Genomic DNA, 19735 nt, shown 5'->3' with positions numbered 1-19735 from the left:
TTCCTGCAAATCTGTATACTATACCATATTTCATTGGATTAGGGAAGGGTTGCTTTAGGTGATAAGGATTTTAGTCACAGAAGAATCACTATGCTTAAACCACCAAATTCAGAAAAAGAAGCCCAAGAACAAAATAACTCTGCTACTATATGATGTTTGTGACTTGCCTTCTAATCAAGGGCCCTTTCTTGTATCTACATCAACTCTATTTTTAATACCTTATTGTGACATCTTTTTCTTGAGACCTATTATAAACATCATTAACTGTAATATTATGGTTAAAACATTCCTTGCATATTATGTTGTTTTCCAATTTACTTGATATTATATGTCTTGAAAACTCAATATATTTATCTCATTGAATGAGGAAAATCCTTGTGTATAAATAATTATGTCTAATGGTAAAAAATTCTTAAATTTGCTTTTTTTAAAGAGAAAACAAGTCACTGAGAGATAGAAACATTTTATCGTACAAGATTTACATCTCCATGGAAATAATGGTCCAATTTATTAAATTTATACATTGTAAGTTCTTCATTAAATTTATACATTGTAAGTTCTTGAAGTGTCACTGTCCTTATATTGTCCATATAATGAGGGTAATTTTCAGTTCATTTATTTTGTGAAAAATTATTATATTGTTACAGACTTAGCTGGTTTTGTCTAAGTCGTGCGGCACCCTTGCATGTTCATCCGTAAATATCAACCTCCCATGTTCACTTAAAACACATAAAAGAGAAAACGGGTTAGAGAAAACGTCTCACTCAGGATCCACAAGCAAACATTTTCGAAAACACTTCATAGACAATGCAAATTACAAACAGACTTTACAAGCTCTGAACAGTTGCACAACAATGGGTCAAAATGGTCTATTACAGACCGAAAATCTCTCACAAGTGTCCACATGATACAACCTTTATTTACAAGCCTAAAGCGGCCACTAACCTAACCAAAATGGAACTATTAAGCCTTCTATCGTCCCTCTACATGCTATGCAGAACATGAACATACCAAAAGACAAGGACATACATAAGCATTACATCAAACATCTTGTTTAGAAGTTTGTCCGTGACATTCTCCCCCACTTATTCATTCGACATTCTCGTTGAAGCCTTTATCGACATTACAACTCCTTGCCTTTGTTGAGTCTTCAATCTTTTGCTCTAGCTGCAATGCGTCTCTTGGCTCCCAACTGCTCTCCGCTGCTGTTTTTGAGTTATCGAACCTTTGATCCGTTATGCTACTTCAACTCGTCAATGACTTTGACTCTGGTGTGAGGTTGGCTGGTTATTCTTTGAATCCACTATTAACTCTACACCATTAGAAAGAAAACTTTTGTCCATATTGTTAGTATATTCCTTTAATTACTGCCCCCTTTTGGTGTCACCAAAGATTTCTAAATGTCTCGGTTCTCTAGATCTTAGTCTTTAAGACATAGCAGTAATACTTGCATTCCTTATATCCTATGGTAGAAAAATAACCTCTCTTCTAGCCTTATGTTTCTCAATTCTGGCTGGTGATCAAGCAACATTTGTGGGCTGGACTTATTGGTGCTGATTAAGAAACTTCACAAAGGAAGCATTGTGAAAGCTTCCTTTCACAATTATTTTACCTAGAAATATTTTACCTATTTTTATCTCAGGGCTGTCAATTATTTTACTCTAATCTTGTTCGCTAAATATTACTTAAAATGCAGTTGTATACTTGTATGCTTTTGAGTTGGTCACCAGGACCAATCTGAGATGGAAATACAACTTATCCTCTATTGATTATGATATGTAGCATTTTAAATTTCATAAATCATAAACATCAAATATTTGAAGTCTCATGTTCATAGGGTGGTAGGTCAGAAGAGTTGCAAGTAAAAAGGTCATGTAGGTTCAGAACCTACATAATGATCATAACAATTCCACATTGCGTGGTTTTCCAGTGGAAACCCGCACATCTCCACTAGTTAGCACTGACCCACAACATGCTTTTCTTTTAACTCAAAAAAGCTAATGCAATCATGACAAACAACATTTGTGGAAGGTTTCAATATTTAAATCAATATGTTGGTTTATCAAAATTCTAAACCTTAATTTAAAATAATTTATGAAAACCTAATCATAAAAATTTAATATTCCTAAGATGCTCATATGTAAATGTCTTCAACTTATCACCTAATTCCCAACCTCTTTCAACTCCTTCCAAACAGGGTTTAGAATATGGTGGATATTTAAAGGATTGTATTTAATAAAATTATATTTTATTATTTTTAGATAATTGGATGAAACAAGGGATTACTAATATTAGGAAAAAAAAAGTCAATAACAATCTCTGACCCTAATCATTAGGCACAGCGAAGATGGCACGCCGCCTCCATGCTTTGTACTGACGAAAACTTATTCCCTGTTATGCTGAGAACATAAGCCATTACCTATTCCTGTGATCTCAGGGAAACATAGTCTCCGTTCTTTTCATTCACTTTTACTAGTTGTTGTCGTTGAGAAAGGCCACCTTCTTTACAGGAACTCGTAATAGGGTGTCTCATCTCTAGATCCTGCAACATCTCTAACATTCTCAGTTATCAGTGATGTGGTTAACAAACAAACGATTCATGCTTGGAACATGAAAGACGACAAAAATAAGCTATCACTAATTATGAAGTTTTCTTCTCTACAAACAATGGATCAAGAATCATTAGAAATGGGCCTGTGACAAGTTCAGGTTATAACCTGTAAAAGAAAACGTTATACAAATCATCTGATCACAAGAAATCATACTGGCACATCAATAAGAGGAAGATAGGAGAAGAGAGCATGGGCAAAGAAACATGGTTCAAACACCTGCCTGCCTCTCTTTACATAATTGTATCATATTTTATATTCATTTCCTACATGAAAACTTATTTGTTTTCTTGTAAATATGATATAATTTCCAAAAAGGTGAAAATTATATTAAGATGATAAAAAAGAGAGATTACATCCAATCCCATTCACATCACAGTGAACCAAAAAGTCGAGATCAGAGGCAAACCTTTTCCCAAAAACAGTCAGAAGATGAAGTTCTTGCCCAGGTAGCAAGACAATGTGCTGGCTTGCCCAGAAGATGAAAATTTATTGATTACATTCTACCGGCATGATAGATTTAACACAACTCTCTCTCTCTTCTTTCCTTCAATCTATAAATGGAAAAAGGTCAAGATTCAAATTTTTGTCATGTAGAAGTTGCATGCATTAACTCTATTTTTTAACATACAAGATGATATTATTATAAAGCTATCCACCTCAGAAATTTTGAGAACCTTGTAAATAACAAATTTAAGAATTCCATGCAGAAATCCACTTTTGATATCTCACTCAATCATATTCTGCATTTGCATGACACATTTGGAAATCATACTTTCTTTTCAACATAAGTAACCACTGCATTTCTTGTTGCCAATGCAACATACATCTCCCTGCTATGTAGTTTTAGTATTAGGAGTTTCAGGTTAGGGAAAATTCATGTTAACCAATGTCATCCATTGAGGATGTTTCTTTGAAGATCATTTACTTCAGAAACAGAACTTAAAACTGTCTATGATAATAATGACTACTTTTAACGTTTTGATCTTTGACGCAGAGACTATAAAACAATCTTATATTAATCTTTAGTAATTACCAACAAAAATCAAGCCACATTAAAGCAACAATTATCTCAAATCTTTATCACAAAATATAGCATAAATACAGAATTTCTTCTGGTGCCTCCTGTTGCATTTAATGGACATTAAGACTCACTGATGGATGATAATACTATTTAATGGGATACCTTTTATTTCTGGAACATGTATTTTTGGTAGAATTCACCTCATGTTCTTGAAGTTTTTGCATGATTATTATAATTTTAAACATGCAACTGGTTCTACACATTCAACTACGCAAGTCTTTCAAATTTCACTAATCCATCAAATAGACTATGTTAAAACATCATACTGTACTCACATGTAATTTGCTATCTCACCCAAAATGAATAATTTTGTTATTATCATAAAATTATAGTCCTCCCCAAACATATGGTAAGAATGCTCTCTTGCAATCCGGAAGATCAAGGTTCGAGTCACAGAAATAATTTTTTTAAATATTTAAAGGTAAGACTAGATACATTGACCCTCTCTAGACCCCGTATTAGCGGGGAGCCTCATGCACTGGATACACTCTTTATCATAAAACCATAACCATGAAAGTCTAACTTAATATAATATTTACTACCGTACTTAATAAATTGGATTGTAAATTAACCATCAACATATCTAAATTTAAATCCTCATATGTTGAGTTCCAATATTTAGAAAGATAACTAACTATAATAGGCATGTTAATTTGTTTTCCTATAAATCTCAACTGGCTCCATTGAATTAAACACTTTATTTGTTTCTCCTTTGCTTTATTATGTAAAGATAAAAATAAGTCCATGTTGAGCAGTCAGGTATTATTCAAAACAAACTAAACGATTTCATTATCATACATGGTAAAGATCAACTACTTTTCAATACCATAAACAGATATACTCTTATTCTTGAAACATGTACTCAAAGCTGCCATGATTATATCACAGGCTGAGTTGCTTCGCAGGCAACCCATATTAGTCTAGAATGTCTTATCTTATTTAGTTTACAGAACCTTTTACAAGAGTTGTACATCCATCTCGGTGATATTTTTTTCTTGTCATTTGGTATAAATCATTGCATGCTTATGTCAAGTTAATATAATTACTACAAACAGAATTTACAATTCAAATCAGTCAAGCATAATTGCTTAATTCAACAACAATAACATATACTTAGGTATCAACCATTAAGATGTATCTAGAGACTAAATTTTTACTCCTACAGTGTCTAAATCAAACAATGTAGTCCTTCAGAGAAATATCAGATGTATGAGACAGACACATAGAATAAAGTCCAGTCAATCATAAATGTCAGGTGATACTCTTATTCTCTACAATCCTCCAAAAGAAACTGTATAAAAATAGTTTGTGCAACAAATAAGATGATCCACACATTCCAACAGGAATAAACATTTTTTCCCTTGAAAAAAAAATGAACTCACTCAAACCAACAGCAGTGATTACGTTATAGTGGAGAAAAAGTCCAGCTTGTAGAGAAGAAGCCAAGCCACAATAGATCAGCCTACGAATAAAACGCCAAGACACAAAAAGTTGGCTAAATAATGATGCCGACAGTGTACCATTTTACCACTGTATAAGTGACATTCTGACTTACCTCTTCAACATACTAAAACAAACAGACAAGGCATAGGTTAAAAAGGCTAGGAAATGAATCGTAAAAATGAAATAGTCAATTTATATAATTGAAGTATATGAGAAAAATACAAATTCAAAAGAGCCTCAATCCTTGGAAGTTTCAAGCTGTGTGTACTTTTTTGCAGAATACAAATTACATCCTTCCTGCGATGTGTATACACAAGACAAGTTGCAGGCACAATGCCTTCAAGCTTATTCATCCAACAGGAATAGAGGCATATGTATGGTTCACAGTTGTCGTATGCAATAGGGAAGAATCTCAGACAAATCTAGAACCAAAAGAAACTCATTCGACTTCAAATTCAAGGAGAAATACGAGGCAGGACGAAACTTCATTACCATGAAATCGAATCAACGAAACATTAAAATTGCCAATACAATCTTTTAAACCCAAACTAGCGCAACAGTATTAACAGCTATAACACAACAACATGAATTGGAGACTATTCTGTTACTGCAGTGTCATTAATCCGTTACTAGGACAAACACCATTAAAGTGCAGCACAAAGAAAAAGTTGGTAAAGATGGGGACTCTCCCGTATGTTAAAGAACATAGAATTCGAAATTTTATTGATAAGTTTATGTGCCTTGGATATTCCTGACGCTATGTTCACCTCATCCAATTCATTTGCATATCTTCTCTTGGTTCCAAAACCGGAAACATGACAGATGGATCTTCGCTACAACTTGTACACTAATTGGAAATAAGCATCAACGTCGTTGGGCACCAGGTCAGTTAATCATGCTTTCATTCAGCTACATTGTATCTATAGAACTATAAAGTAGAGCATTCACTAGTAATAGAGTGAAGAAAATCGCACCTTTTCTAGAGAAAGAATGAAGCTCAAACGATTCATCAAGATATCTACTAGCTTCAACATAGAATGTATGCGAGCATAAGAAGAAGCATAAAGCAGCAGCATGTAAGTTCTCAACTTCGCCTAAATCAAACTGAAAGCAAACCGATTCTAGTGAACAACCAAGGATCGAAGTGATAAGAACTAACCTAGAGGGCTTCTAGACACAGAACACGCTTCGTCGCGAGGGCGAGCGAGCCAGGTGACGACGAGAAAGAGCACGCTGGTACACACAACCATGGCCGCCCGCATGATTGCGGACCGGCGTGCTCTCTCTCGTTGTCAACCACGCATGCGACTTCAGAGGGCGTCATCAAAATCCGGAAATCGATCATTCAACCGCCGGATCCAGCGGCAGACGATCGAAACCCTCAAAAAATGGGGAAATCCTTGGTCCGAAGCAGAAACCGAAGAACTAGAATGATCGCAGATCAAAATCGAACTACAAACTCAAGGAAAAATAGATGAGAACAAGAGAATAAAAAGGATGGATCGAATCAAAGAGCAGCAGATGATGGAGAGGGCTTCGCATCCCGCTGAGCCGTCTTTTAACGAGCGGAGTTTTACGGAGAGGGTAAATATAGATATACAATAATCATCAATAACACAACCGACAGCAGAACGGTAAACTTTGGAGGTCGTCCTCCTTTGCGGGACCCACGGGTGGGGGTGGGGGACGAGGAGGTACGGGAGTGGGTCAAGACGGTCAGGTGTCCGGGTTCATAGAGAATTTGGGCGGTGATGGGGTGTCGGGTTTGGTAGGACAGGACACCGTGTCCGGACGAGTCGGCAATCGAAACGTGTCCCGTATGGGAGCACGACGGTTGCGGTGGCGGTACGGAACTGGCCTTCGTCCTTGTCCGTAACTACGAGAGTGCCACCGCGGTTGGCCTGCGTCGTTTGGAGGGACGCTTCCGCGGTCGCATCGGAAATCATGAGGGCTTATCCTCTGATCACGGAAAACATGATTGATTGATATACACACACCCTTGATTTCACATACTTGCACTCCGCTGGCCTGGTGAACTGATTGGGTGTCAAGGCAAGTACAGCGTGCGTGCTTAGGGAATTAAAAAGGATAAAATAAATAAATAGATTAAAAAAAGAAATTAATTGCTTGTAAATTCTTAAATATAAAAGGATATCGATGAGTTTCAGCTTTTTCGGTATTTACATTTGTAAGAAATTAGGATAAATTTTAAGAAAAACTTTATTTTTTGGACTTGTATTTTTCAATGAATATTCCTTTTACTATCTTTACAAAAAAACTATTTTTTGGATCAACCTATCAATTCAGATCGATCAACCAATCATATTTTTCTATTATAATATTTTTAAATAAACTTATATTTTTTTTTGAAATATTATAAGCACCGTAGCTAATTTAAAAGTGAAAGTGTCAAAAGCCTATTAAAAATCTTGTAAGTAACTTAGCGACGAAGGTGTCAAAAATAAATTTATTATAAAATACTATAAATATATAAAAAAAAATATAAACTATATAGAAAATATGTAAAATGATAAAATATGGAATATAAATTATTTCTGATGCCAAGATCTGTCCAAGTTTGGTATAAAAATTGAAACAAAATCATTCATAAACTATCCAACAATATAATCTCTTTGTGGAATATAAGTAGTATGACGATTTTTGAATAATATAAATAAGGTGCTCATTCTATTTCTTAAATGTGCATCTACAATGTACTTAAGGTTATCAAAGATAAATATAAGATGTTTGTATATATTTATACCTACACACCCCCTCTCTCTCTCTCTCTCTCTACTATGATGTGATTCAATATAAAACTTAAGTACATATTTATTTTGACTTTAGGATATATTATTTTTATGTTAGGAAATAAAAAATAAGTATCAATTTATATGTTGTCTAGATAAGGTAACTCATGTGAAGGGTAAACAAGCTTACTCTTTACTTATCACTTTTTTTATTACTAACTCTCTTGTTATTAACAACACTTTTAAAATTAATAAAAATATTATTTTAAAATTAACAAAGCTATTGTGAGATGCTTGGGCTTATGCATCTATCAATTTCTTTCTTTTTTTTAACCCGTTGATGCAAGTGTAGTCAAAGGTGACATTAATCGTCATGAACATCGCTGGTTGCGAATGCTAACTAATGTCATCCGACCTCGTTTATTTTTTATTAATTTTAAAAGACGATGAAGAGGAAGAGGAAGAAGTCGAAGAAGAAATAAATAATTAAGTATATTTGTAAAGGGATAATTTAAAAATATTATTTTTTTTAGAAAAAATAAAATTATAAATAGTAAATTAAGGGTGAAACACATGATTAAGAAGCTGCACATTTCAAGTCTCTACCCATCATAAGATCCTCCACCCAATGAAGGTTGGAAGCAAACTCACAATTGATAAAGGTGGGCCACTTATTCAGATGTTGGATAGTTAAGGCTCCTCCCATAATTTAACATGCTGCCAAATCCAACTACCTTCCTAAGGCCCTCCCTAATATAGTGAATAGTGCTACTAATTATTTTCCAAATTAGGGAAGCCCTCCTATAGTATAGGTTCCAAGGATCATGACACTAATATTTTGCATTTAACAGTTTGGCCCAATGATTTTTAGTTCTATTGAGAACAGGGAGAACATGTCTAGCATTGATTGTTGGAATTTCAAAGATCATTCGAATCCTACAATATAGATGGTCCACATATCAAATTAAGTTCTTTCAATTATATTATTATCATGATAATGATGATCAATTAAATTATTTTTTATTAAGTACAATGGACAAGGTTATTTCAAAATTCTTTCAATTGCTTCCATGATGGATGGAACTTTTAAGGATAATGCATTAAGCATTTTATGAATTACATTGAATTTAGATCATTGTCTAACCTATATATATATATATATATATATATATATATATATATATATATATATATATATATATATATATATATATATATATATATATATATATATATATATATATATATATATATATATATATATATACATGAAGGCATAGACATCTTTGAAATTCCATAAGGCATATACTAGAAGACATCCATATTTCTTGAGATCATCCAAGGAGTCCAGTGTTTTTCATCCAAAACTTATTCTATAATAATTATGGTTGAAGGTAATTTTATATTCCATTGCATATTCAATTCATCGATTATTTTGCTTACATTAATGGTATTGGAGTCATACTTCATCCATGCTATCTAGAACATAAAGTGTAAATTTTGAGGTATTTCTTTGATGGAATCGATTTATTTGATTCAATCCTAAATTTTATTTTAACCACTATTCTAGTTATTTTTATTTTTACAATAAAATTTTCATATTCATGTGTTTTTCATCCATTATAATTATTATATAATGGATTATTAGTTTTGTCATTTTTCTTATACTTAAGAAGATAAAATCAATTTTAAGACATGCATGTATCATGAAATATGTTAATATTTCTTATAGCCATCAAGTGATTTTTAGGTGTATAAATTAAAGAAATATTATACCTCGAATTATTTTATAGATATTTATTTTTTTGGACACATTAAGTTAATTTTTATTATATGGTTTGTAATAAATTATCTTTTATGAGATGATTGGAATAAGACGATAATTTAAGTATTAATTTTTTTAGATCCATGTGTATGAAAAATTATTTTGGTGTGTTGTTTATCGGTATTATTAATAAAGAATTAAAGTTTGATATAAATTCTATACATGATCCACTTCTACCCATGCAAGAAGGTTAGAATTTATAACGATAAAATATTTTATAGTATAAAGTTGATTATTTTATTTGATTTTATAGTTTTTCCTTCTGCTCTTATTAATAATATTTATATTTTAAGTGGTGATATTTTTTTGACTTAGAATAAAAAAGTTCTCCTAACTCTTTGGTGCATGGATACTTGGTGCTTTGTGTGGATAAACTATTCATTTTCATGGAATCAAGTATGCTATTTGAGAAAACAATATATGAGCGGTACGAGCGATCCAATTGCTTAGGTATGATACTCATTAGATCTTATGTCAATGAGCATTTGGGGTTTTATTCTAAAAGTCATTAAAGAACAATTTGTGACTTCAAATAAGGTACTTGCTAGCATCCGAATGAAAAAGACTTTTAGTATATAGTTTGACATTGAGTACATAATGCAAATGAGAGACTTTGCTACGGAACTTAAGTCTTTAGAGGTTGAGATATATGATCCTTTATAGTCAATTTTATATTAAATTCTTTCTCTACATAATTTGACCTATTTAAAATTTTCTACAACACATATAAAGAAAATAATCAGAAATTTTGATCATGTTTGTACAAGAGATAGAAAGGTTACAACATGAGAAGCTTAATGAGAAAAGAGATGGTACTCATCATAGCAACTCACAAAAAGGGCTACAAGTGAAAGGGAAAAGGTATCCACGAAGAAAAAAAATATTAATACAATAACAAGATTAAAAGGTTTATTGTTTCTTTCGCAAGAAGGGACACATAAAAAGGACTATAAAAACTACAAAAGTTAGCTTTAAAAAAATTATATATCTCTAATATGTTATAGATTATTTCTTATTGATGTTCTTGATAATACTTAGTAGATGGATAGGAACCTTTAGGCTCATTTTAAAAATTAGATTTATTTTGAATCTTGAAAATACTATTTATGTTCCATCATTCATTAGAAATTTAGTTTTTGTTTCAAAACTTATGCAAATAGAATTTTCTTTTCATTTTAAAAACTCTATGCTTAGTGTTTCATAAAATAAAAGAGTTATTGAAACCGAATACTTAGTTGATGGTTTATTTAAATTTGATTTAGATTCAAATTTGAACTTAAATATTTTAACATGCATGATCAAAATTTTGGACAGAAGCATGGTATTATCAATAAGCAATCTTTGCATAGGAGACTATGTCATATCTTCATAGAAAAGAATAAAAAGATTAGAAAATGATGGAGTTATAAAAACTCTAGATTTTTACTGATTTTGAAACTTATGTAGATTACATAAAAGGTAAGTTATCCAACAAGTCCACTAAAGATGCCAAGAGGAGTTTTGAAAGTTTAGATATTAGACACACTTATATATGTGGATCTTTTACTCCATGCCTCAATAGTCAAATATATTTTATCTTATTCATAAATGATCATATAAGATATATATATATATATATATATATATATATATATATATATATATATATATATATATATATATATATATATATCTCTATCTGTCATTTGAGAAAGTTGAGACTTTTGATGCTTTTATGGCTTATAAAGCAAAAGTAGATAAACAAACAAACAAACAATAAAATAAAAATTATATAATTAGATAGAGGTAGAGAGTTCTATGGAAGATACATAGAAATAGGATAAATGTTGAGTCTATTTACTAAGTTACTTAAGGAAGAAACATTATTAAGTAATATACAATATCTAACACACTTCGATAAAATAAGGTTGCTAAAAGAACAAACCACTCACTTATGAACATGTTCAGAAGTGTGATGAGTAATTCTAATTTATCTATATTCCTTTGGAGTAAAGCACTAAATACCGATATATATATATATATATATATATATATATATATATATATATATATATATATATATATATATATATATATATATATATCTTAAACAGGGTTCCATTTAAAATTATTCTTAAAACTCCTTTTAAGTTGTGAAAAGAATGGAAACCAAGTTTAGGTTATTTACATATATAGGGTTGAGATTTATAATCCTCATATAAAGAAATTAGACTTTAGAATAGTTAGTGAATTTTTCATTGATTATGCTATTAATTCTAAAGAATATAAATTTTATTATCCCTCTCATATGCTTAGAATTATTAAAGCAAGGAATGCAAAAATCTCTTGAGGATCTTCAACTCAATAAAAGTGGTTTTTCTCAAATACAATTTGAAAAAGCAAAGACTCAACATAAAGAATCAATTGATAATGTTGGTTTGATTTATGTTGGCCAATCTTATCATGTTAAGGAACCCCTTGGAGGAGAACCTAATGCCCTTAATTTACAAAATGAAGGAGATAATATGACATTGAGGATATCTTCAAGGATAAAATAAAAAAGATTTATAATTCCTAATGATTTCATTGTATACTTATAGATGTTTAGTTTTGGTGTTGGACTTAAAGGACAATCCTTGATTATTTTCATAAGCCATGAGTGGAGAAAATCAACTACATCAAAGCATCCAAGAAGATCATGAGGTATTTATTATATGCTAACTTATTTGATATCTCTCACCCCCACACTCTTTGGAGGAGGACAAAGTCCTAACATGGAAAGGGTTGTCACCCTAAAGAAGGACATACTATGCTTGGCAATGTTGATAGCAAACTTGCTATCTGCTGGTGATCTTACTAAGGGTTTTGTCTATAATTGAAGTTTGATTACTGTAAGAGATTCTATTATGGGCTAAGAAGGTCTCTAGATATGGAATAGACCAAATGCCTTTGATGAAATACAAGGAATCACTCGATAAAAGTATATTTTGTTAGGTGCATTCTACTTGTCTAAGGTATATTTCTCAACATAAAACACTGATGGCTCTTTACCTTCATTGTTTTCTTCTCTCATCTCATATCAACCCAATGGGACAGCGTAGTCTAAGCAGCTATAGAGAAGAAAATAAGCCAAAAAAAAGAAGAAACAAAATCATTGGATGGATGTCAAGAGGACGAGTTCTTACTTCCACATTTGGTTCCATGAGGAACTAATTTGCCACAATATCTGGCAACAAAGATTGCTTTCTCCAAAGCTCATAACCTCCTCAGTCTCCTGAGGGAGATGATCACAAAAACATGGCACATCCAGTTTGCAGACCTCGACGCAACATGCTTTAGAGGGGTTGACTTTTGGCCCTGGTATAAACACATAGTCCACGCATCGGTTGACCATCTCTATAATAAGCTCAACCATGGCCAGGGCCAACAACAGAAATAATGGAACCCTAGTTGCTGCCATCTTTGTGGACGCTCAAACTTGAAGCTCGAATCCATCTCTATCCATAACCGGAAAATGTCGTAAAGCATTCACCCATCCTTTAGTGTTGGAGTCAAGCAATGTCCCATGTTTCCATGTTCATAGCCTTTCTTTCTTTCTTTCTTTCAGATTGAAATATGCATGATGATGATTACATATCGTCGATAGTGTTGATGTTGTTTATGCTATGCATGATGAATTTACGATACAGAAGCTCTCCTGGGGTTGTGACACTCTTCTCCGGCGCCGGAGTTATCTTGTGTCGGCTCCTTTAATGGGGGCTTAAGAATCCATATGACACTAATGGGGTCTACTTGTCCTAGCAGTTAAAATAGTTGCTCGCCTTTTGGGAGACCAGTTCAAGGATCTAAAGACAGACCCTCTTTTGCTTCCCTCTCTCTTTTGACCGCTGTGTTGGATGTGGAAAGACTGGGAGGGAACACAGCGACTTTTCAGATCTCATTATGGATTCGAACACAAGACTGCATAATCTAGTACTTAGCCATCGAGATCTCCCCTGGGGACACCAGGTTGATGATGGGTGTCAACTGTTCCTCTTTCTCTCATCATGTGAGCTTATGCACCCCATAGGCCTTTTTCTTATTGTTAGGAGACGACTATATTACCTTACGTGGGCTCCATGCACGCTGTCGGATAGATTTCTGTGTGTGTCGCTCTCTTCCTTATCCTCGAGATCAGGCCACGCGCTTGTCGGGCGACACACACGTTGGCGTGCGTTGATGAAATCGGACGGTCAGTACATCGCCAGTTCAATCCTGGAGATGCGCGATCCATCAGCGGGATCGGGAATCAGACGGCCTCCGTTGCCTCATCATCAGGTTTATCTCTTACGCTTTTTTTGTATTGGGGATTTTTGTCGTCGTTGGGGAAAACCGCGAACAAAACGACGAATCCCTTCTCCGACACACCCACGCAGGCAGCCTTCGCCGCTCCTCTTTCTCTTCTTTTTATTGCCTCTCTCTCTCTGTCTCTCTGTGTCTCGTCGACTCCTTTGACTCCTCTTCCTTTATTTGATCCATTCACTTCGTTCGGCGTCTATTCTCCTTGCCCCAAAATCGATAGAGAAAAAGGGAGGGAGATGGGGGTGGAGAGGAATCACGGTGGGTGCATGGCTGTCAGGTCGCTTCCTCCGCCCTCCATCCCCAAGTGTTCTCACTCTGCTTCCGCCGCTAATGCCGGTTAGTGCTGTCGCCCTTCCTCTTCTTCTTTGGGGCAAAAAAAAAAATGAATCTTTTTTCCTTGTAGTCATTTTCCGGCTTTTTTGCGAGATTCCGTTCGCTGCAAGGGAAAATCTACGGTGTTATTCTGTGCCGCTCAAGCCGCTATCTTTCTTCCTAGATTTTAGGGTTTTTTTGTCGACTCATATTTGGTGTTATTCTGTGCCCATTCTGAAGAGTGTTTGGAGTCGCAGCCGAAGTCATTGAGATTAGAGATACTCTTTCTTGCTGAAGTTATATTATTATTTTAGTTCTTGTAGATAGTCTGCGAGCTTTCATCGTCTTCCGGAGTGGTTGAACCGAATGTGTTGGTAGTGGTGTGTCTCACCTGATCCGGTTGTTTTGATTGGAGATTTGAGTTATGCGCATTGAAGATTAGGACTTTGTGGGGCTCTTTGAATCGCTAGGAAAACGTTAGGTGTGGAAAGTAGATGCGAGAACCTGTGGATGTATAATCATTGTATCTTAGCTTGAAGCAGTTGGGTGGGATAGCATGTCATGTGATGTGTGCTTGCCTGGAAACATATTACCTCATGCTACTTCTTCACTTAGTGTTTGCTTGGAATTTGTTTGTTTGTTTGTTTGTATCAGGAGCTGGCTGATGTTCTTTTACTGTTTTGTCCCTGACTTGTTGTATGCTAGTTTATCCCCTCCCAAATCACTGGACTTCGTTCCTTCCACTGTATGGCTAATGATATGATCACGGTACTATAATGTGGGTCCTCACATGTTGCCTTCTGCAAGTCCTGGTGTCCTTGCAAAATTTTCAGACTCTACCATAGCCAACAAATCGATTACCGGTAATCGTACTCATATCAAAACCAAGTCGGGCTAGTATTTACTGTCTGGTACCTTATGAAAATTATAAAAAAAAAAAAAAAAAGGCCCTTCCTGTGGCATATTTTGTAGAGTGGATTTCTGATAGTTGCGACATATTTTGATGGTTGAATCACTGAGAAGATATTCCTATTAATTATTGACAGATGATCAGACATGTGGTTCACCAAGATGGATTGAAAAAGGTCTTTCCTGTGTTTGTATGAAGCGAAAAGGAACTTATGAGCGCATTTGCATCAATCTCACCCCTTTACAGGTACAATTCAATTAGTATTGATACGAAAGCTTATCGCCGCAAAAATTATGTTTGCCTTTATATAACCAGTGCTTCGTGTCTTATCTTGTTATTGGTGCTTGCATGATGCTAATCCACTAGATCTTAGAGTTGACCTCCCCTAATTCTTTTCCTTTAATTTTACGCTACTTTTTTTTTATATTAATAACTTATGTCCTAAGTAAACAGGAATTTGGATAAGAGTACTTAGATGATTGTAAATATTGTCGTTTCAGGAAGAAAGGCTACAAAGGCTGAAGCATCGTATGAATGTTTATTTTGATGCGTCGAGACGAGAACATCAGGTAATGTTTGATGTAATAAGGCTCGTTAAGATTAAACCCACTGATTAAACCTAATGATTCTTTTATAAATGATCACCATTGAGCTGGTGATATTTAGCTCCTTGGTTTGCAAGTTTCCATATTAGTCTATACACTTTGATGTTATGTTGTCTCGAAGAATTTGATGTTATGTGCCAATGTGCCATATTCAGTCATACCATGAATTAGTAGATGTTAATTGTTGCCTTTGTTCTATGTTCAAATGGCAAAACTTAGTTTTATCCTGACAGGAAGCTCTGAGAGCTCTATGGTATGCAACATATCCCAATAAAGAACTAAGTGGTTTAATATCTGACCAGTGGAAGGAAATGGGCTGGCAGGGCAGGGACCCATCGACTGACTTTAGGTAGGTTTGTCATTGTTGTTAATTTGTGCTCCAAATTAAATCAGAGTCTCTTTATTCATGTTATTTTACATGTTGAATAGGGGTGCTGGATTTATATCTTTGGAGAACCTGCTGTTCTTTGCAAAAACATTCTCTGTAAGATTGGATAAACTGCTTCAATTATCTTCCTTTATATCAGATTAGTCACAATCATTCTTCTTCTAAACCATTTTCTGCTTTAGAAGAAAGTAATATTGAGTAGTTTTTCTACAGAATTCCTTCCAGAGGTTGCTAAATAAACAATGTGGGAAGCGGGCCACATGGGAATACCCATTTGCAGTTGCTGGTGTGAATATCACTTTCATGATTATGCAAATGTTAGATCTGCAGTCCAGTAAGTGTTCCTTTATGACAATATTTTTAATCACAAATAATGATTTATCATATTCAGATTTGAATTAAAAAAATATTAAGAACTGAGCCAAAAACAAGAAACAAATGAAAATAAGACAGCTAAACTAACAAAATGAACCTATGGTCAGAAAGTTTAATAAGCACTGATAAGAAAAAGGAAAATGTCCACTTCTATTAGACTTGTGTTTCTTGAACCAAAGAAGGATTTAATTGTAGAACCAGGATTGTGGTTACAATGGTGTGAGGCATGCTGGTAACTGGTGGAATGATTTTAGCACATGGTTCATGTTGACCATCTGAAGCCTTGTTCCTGCTAAAGGATGTGGCAGCACACCTTGGAACGACACAGGCTATTCCGGTACATGCTGACGCAAAATGTGCCAATCGGCATGGACCCAGCAATCATGTGTAATTTGTATAGTTGTCTAAGATTTGTTCCCTAGTTAGACTGGTTGGCTTTGTTGCCTGGTCATTTTGCTTGTAGTGCTAGTTTTATGCACTCAAGGCTCGTGACATTTTTGAGTCAAATTGGTTCTCTCATGGCTGTGACAAAGACTGGTAGAAGATAGAACATGGTATTATTGTGAATCATTTTGCTTTGAGTAATCCCAACAAAGGCATATAACGGAAAAAGAAACTGAAAATAAGATCTGCAGTGGGAATTTGATTGTTGCAGTTGAATGCTCTCTGCATCTCAACCTTTTATATATGAAGTCTAGCTATAACTTGGTTTCTGTACATTGTTCATATTTGGTTGGAAGCAAGAGTTTGCTGCTGTTATTCAGTGTTCAAATATTATTTTCGTAACTTCAAAGTGACATTAGTTTGTATCAATTCAGCCGATGTTTACATTTACACAGACAAATTTAAAATTTAGCTCAAACTTGAACCGAAGGCCATGCCTAGGTAAGTACAATAAAAGATTCCTAGTTCTAAAATTATTCACATGATTATATACAATCAACAAGGTTTGGATCATCATATTCAATTGCACATTCTGAGTTGCTCAAAATCAGGAAAATTCAAGTTGTTTAAAATAGTGAGCAAATCTTGATAAGTAACTTTGGTTCTTGTGTCAAAAAAATTGTTCAAGTATTTATAGGGTTTTTAAAAAAACACACAAGAAAGTAACTGCCGGCTTGGCTCATATATCTTGGTTTCTTTTCCTCTCTTGTCTCACATTAATTGATCTTTTATATTGTTCAAAACATGGGTTTCTCTATTTAATCCTTGAATATTTATGGCTTTCTTCTTTCTTTGTTCCTTCAATAAAATCAGGCCTTGTGGAGGAGATTATGAGGTTTGAGACTTTTCAATGACTCCGAAAGCCACAAGTATGCAAATAACGTCATGCATCTTTCCATCCCTTGACAAAATCGACGAGTTTGAATACTTCTCCCTCATGTTCTTTTAATTTCCTTTGACTCGATTCATGATTTCTCCTTCAAGAGAATTGAGAAGGTTTCCTCTAGGATTTCTTTAGCTTCTTTCTCAAATTCTTTAGGGTTTCTTCAGACATTTTCTTATTCTTGTGGTGTTCTTTTAGTTACTCCTACCTTTTACCTTTCCCATCCCTCTCCTGTTTATATTAATCCTTTTGATCGAAAACTAATTAAATCTCAATTTCAATCAAAAGGAACTGTTTAATGATCATAAGGAACCGTACGAGCAGGAGAGAAGGATGGGAAAAGTAAGAGGATCTAAAAGAAAACCATAAGAAAAAGAAAATGACTGAAGAAAACCTGAAGCATTTGAGAATGTAGCTAAAGAAATCCTTAGAGGAAGCTTTTTTGGCTTCTCTTGAAGAAGAAATTACCAATCGAGTCAAAAGAAATCAAAAGAACATGAGGGAGAAGTCCTCGAACACTGGTTTCACCAATTTCATTGAAGGATGGGAGGAGTGAAACATTATTTGCTAGAATTGTGACTCTTGGAGTCATTGAAGAGTCCCAAACTTTAAGATCTCCTCCACATAATCTGATTATGTTGAAGAAACGAAAAAAAAAAGTCATAAAGATTCAATGATTGAGGAAAGAAACCCAAGGTTTAAACAACATAAAAGAACAGTTGATGTGAAGACAAGGGAAGAGAAGAGAGATGTGAAGACAAGGGAAGAGAAGAGAGGAAGAGAAACCAAGAAACGGTCATATGAGCCAAGCCGATAATTACTTTAAAAAAAAAAAAAGGTACTTATAGGGTTATGAGATTTATTCTATTCATTACTCAAGCTAGCAGCTCATACCTAAGCAATGTCAATCTTGTTTTACATGTAATGCAATTCCCTGGGAATCCACGATCTATTGAACCTGGAAAACTTCATTTGTGTTACATTTCTAAAAGTTCTTGTTGGCATGACCTGTTTGTATATAATATTTTTATAGTCTTGTTCCTTGCTAAATATAGATGCCTTTTGAAATCCTTTTAGCTCTAACTCTAAGCATGAGTACTTGATCTTGATAAACCTACAGTGGTATCTAGTTGAAATCCTTTTTGCACATCCCAACTTGTTAATATATGTGATGGTTGATTGAGTTTTTACTATATTAGAATAATATGTATGCAGCAAAAGCAAGGACATTTGTCAGAGCTGTTTTCATCCAAATGCTGTCAGGTGAGGCTTCAACATATCCTAGAGACTCTGTAAGATCCTGCGTAAGTTGTGTGCTTATGATTTGTCATGATGCAGAGGATGAATGGGCATTCGACTTGCTTTACTGTGTAGCTTTCATGGTCATGGACAAGCAATGGCTAGAGAGAAATGCTTCTTACATGGAATTTAATGTTGGTATTTCTTCGTTATGGTCTCATCTCTGCTTAACTCCATATTGGTTATTTTTTCTTTAATTTGAGAAATATATTTGTTGGTCCTTAGGAAGTTCTGAAGTCGACTCGTGCGCAGCTGGAGAGGGAGCTTCTGATGGATGATGTAATGAGGATAGAAGACATGCCATCATATAGCCTTCTTTTATGACTGCTTGTTAAAGACTAAGATTTCTTGAAGTGTAAAGTTGGCTTCGTTTCTTTTATCCACTTTCTTCACTGTTGCAAAATATTTCTTTTTCTCAACAACTCAAGTGAAGAAGAATTTTTTACATTTCAAGAAATCAACTACTCTGGCAAATTTTTAGTTGACAA

General features: G+C 34.2%; 1 protein-coding gene and 1 long non-coding RNA gene across 5 annotated transcripts; one reads left to right on the top strand and one right to left on the bottom strand.

Annotated features, from left to right (window-relative positions):
- Positions 1-844: 844 nt before the first annotated feature.
- LOC135648585 (uncharacterized) lies at positions 845-6681 on the bottom strand. Its single transcript, XR_010501008.1, has 2 exons — positions 3019-6681; positions 845-2542 (listed from the first exon to the last, which is right to left on the bottom strand). It is a non-coding gene; the product is annotated as an uncharacterized LOC135648585 (long non-coding RNA).
- A 7361-nt stretch (positions 6682-14042) lies between these two features.
- LOC135648370 (uncharacterized) lies at positions 14043-19735 on the top strand. Of its 4 annotated transcripts, XM_065166014.1 has the most exons (10): positions 14043-14367; positions 15049-15206; positions 15390-15499; positions 15754-15822; positions 16092-16207; positions 16288-16342; positions 16460-16580; positions 19164-19211; positions 19287-19381; positions 19473-19735. In XM_065166014.1, the coding sequence occupies exons 2-10, from the start codon at positions 15134-15136 to the stop codon at positions 19569-19571; spliced, it is 786 nt and encodes a 261-aa protein (XP_065022086.1). In that variant the 5' UTR covers positions 14043-14367; positions 15049-15133; the 3' UTR covers positions 19572-19735. The 4 variants fall into 4 exon arrangements, with proteins under 4 accessions (XP_065022086.1, XP_065022087.1, XP_065022088.1 ...); XM_065166015.1 differs by lacking the exon at positions 15049-15206 and having other exon boundaries at positions 14044-14367; positions 16161-16207; XM_065166016.1 differs by lacking the exon at positions 15049-15206 and having other exon boundaries at positions 14045-14367; positions 19477-19735.

Source organism: Musa acuminata, chromosome BXJ3-9, assembly GCF_036884655.1.
Source record: "Musa acuminata AAA Group cultivar baxijiao chromosome BXJ3-9, Cavendish_Baxijiao_AAA, whole genome shotgun sequence".
NCBI classification, from domain to species: domain Eukaryota; kingdom Viridiplantae; phylum Streptophyta; class Magnoliopsida; order Zingiberales; family Musaceae; genus Musa; species Musa acuminata.
This window is presented reverse-complemented; position numbering and strand designations above follow the sequence as displayed.

Bases quoted from the DNA above. Each gene is read 5' to 3' on its own strand.
- LOC135648370 (XM_065166013.1), top strand. From the start codon at position 14,268: ATGGGGGTGGAGAGGAATCACGGTGGGTGCATGGCTGTCAGGTCGCTT. The intron at 16,343-16,459 runs GTAAGATTGGAT...GTTTTTCTACAG, and splicing joins TCTTTGCAAAAACATTCTCT to AATTCCTTCCAGAGGTTGCT. The intron at 19,382-19,472 runs GTTGGTATTTCT...GTTGGTCCTTAG, and splicing joins CTTCTTACATGGAATTTAAT to GAAGTTCTGAAGTCGACTCG.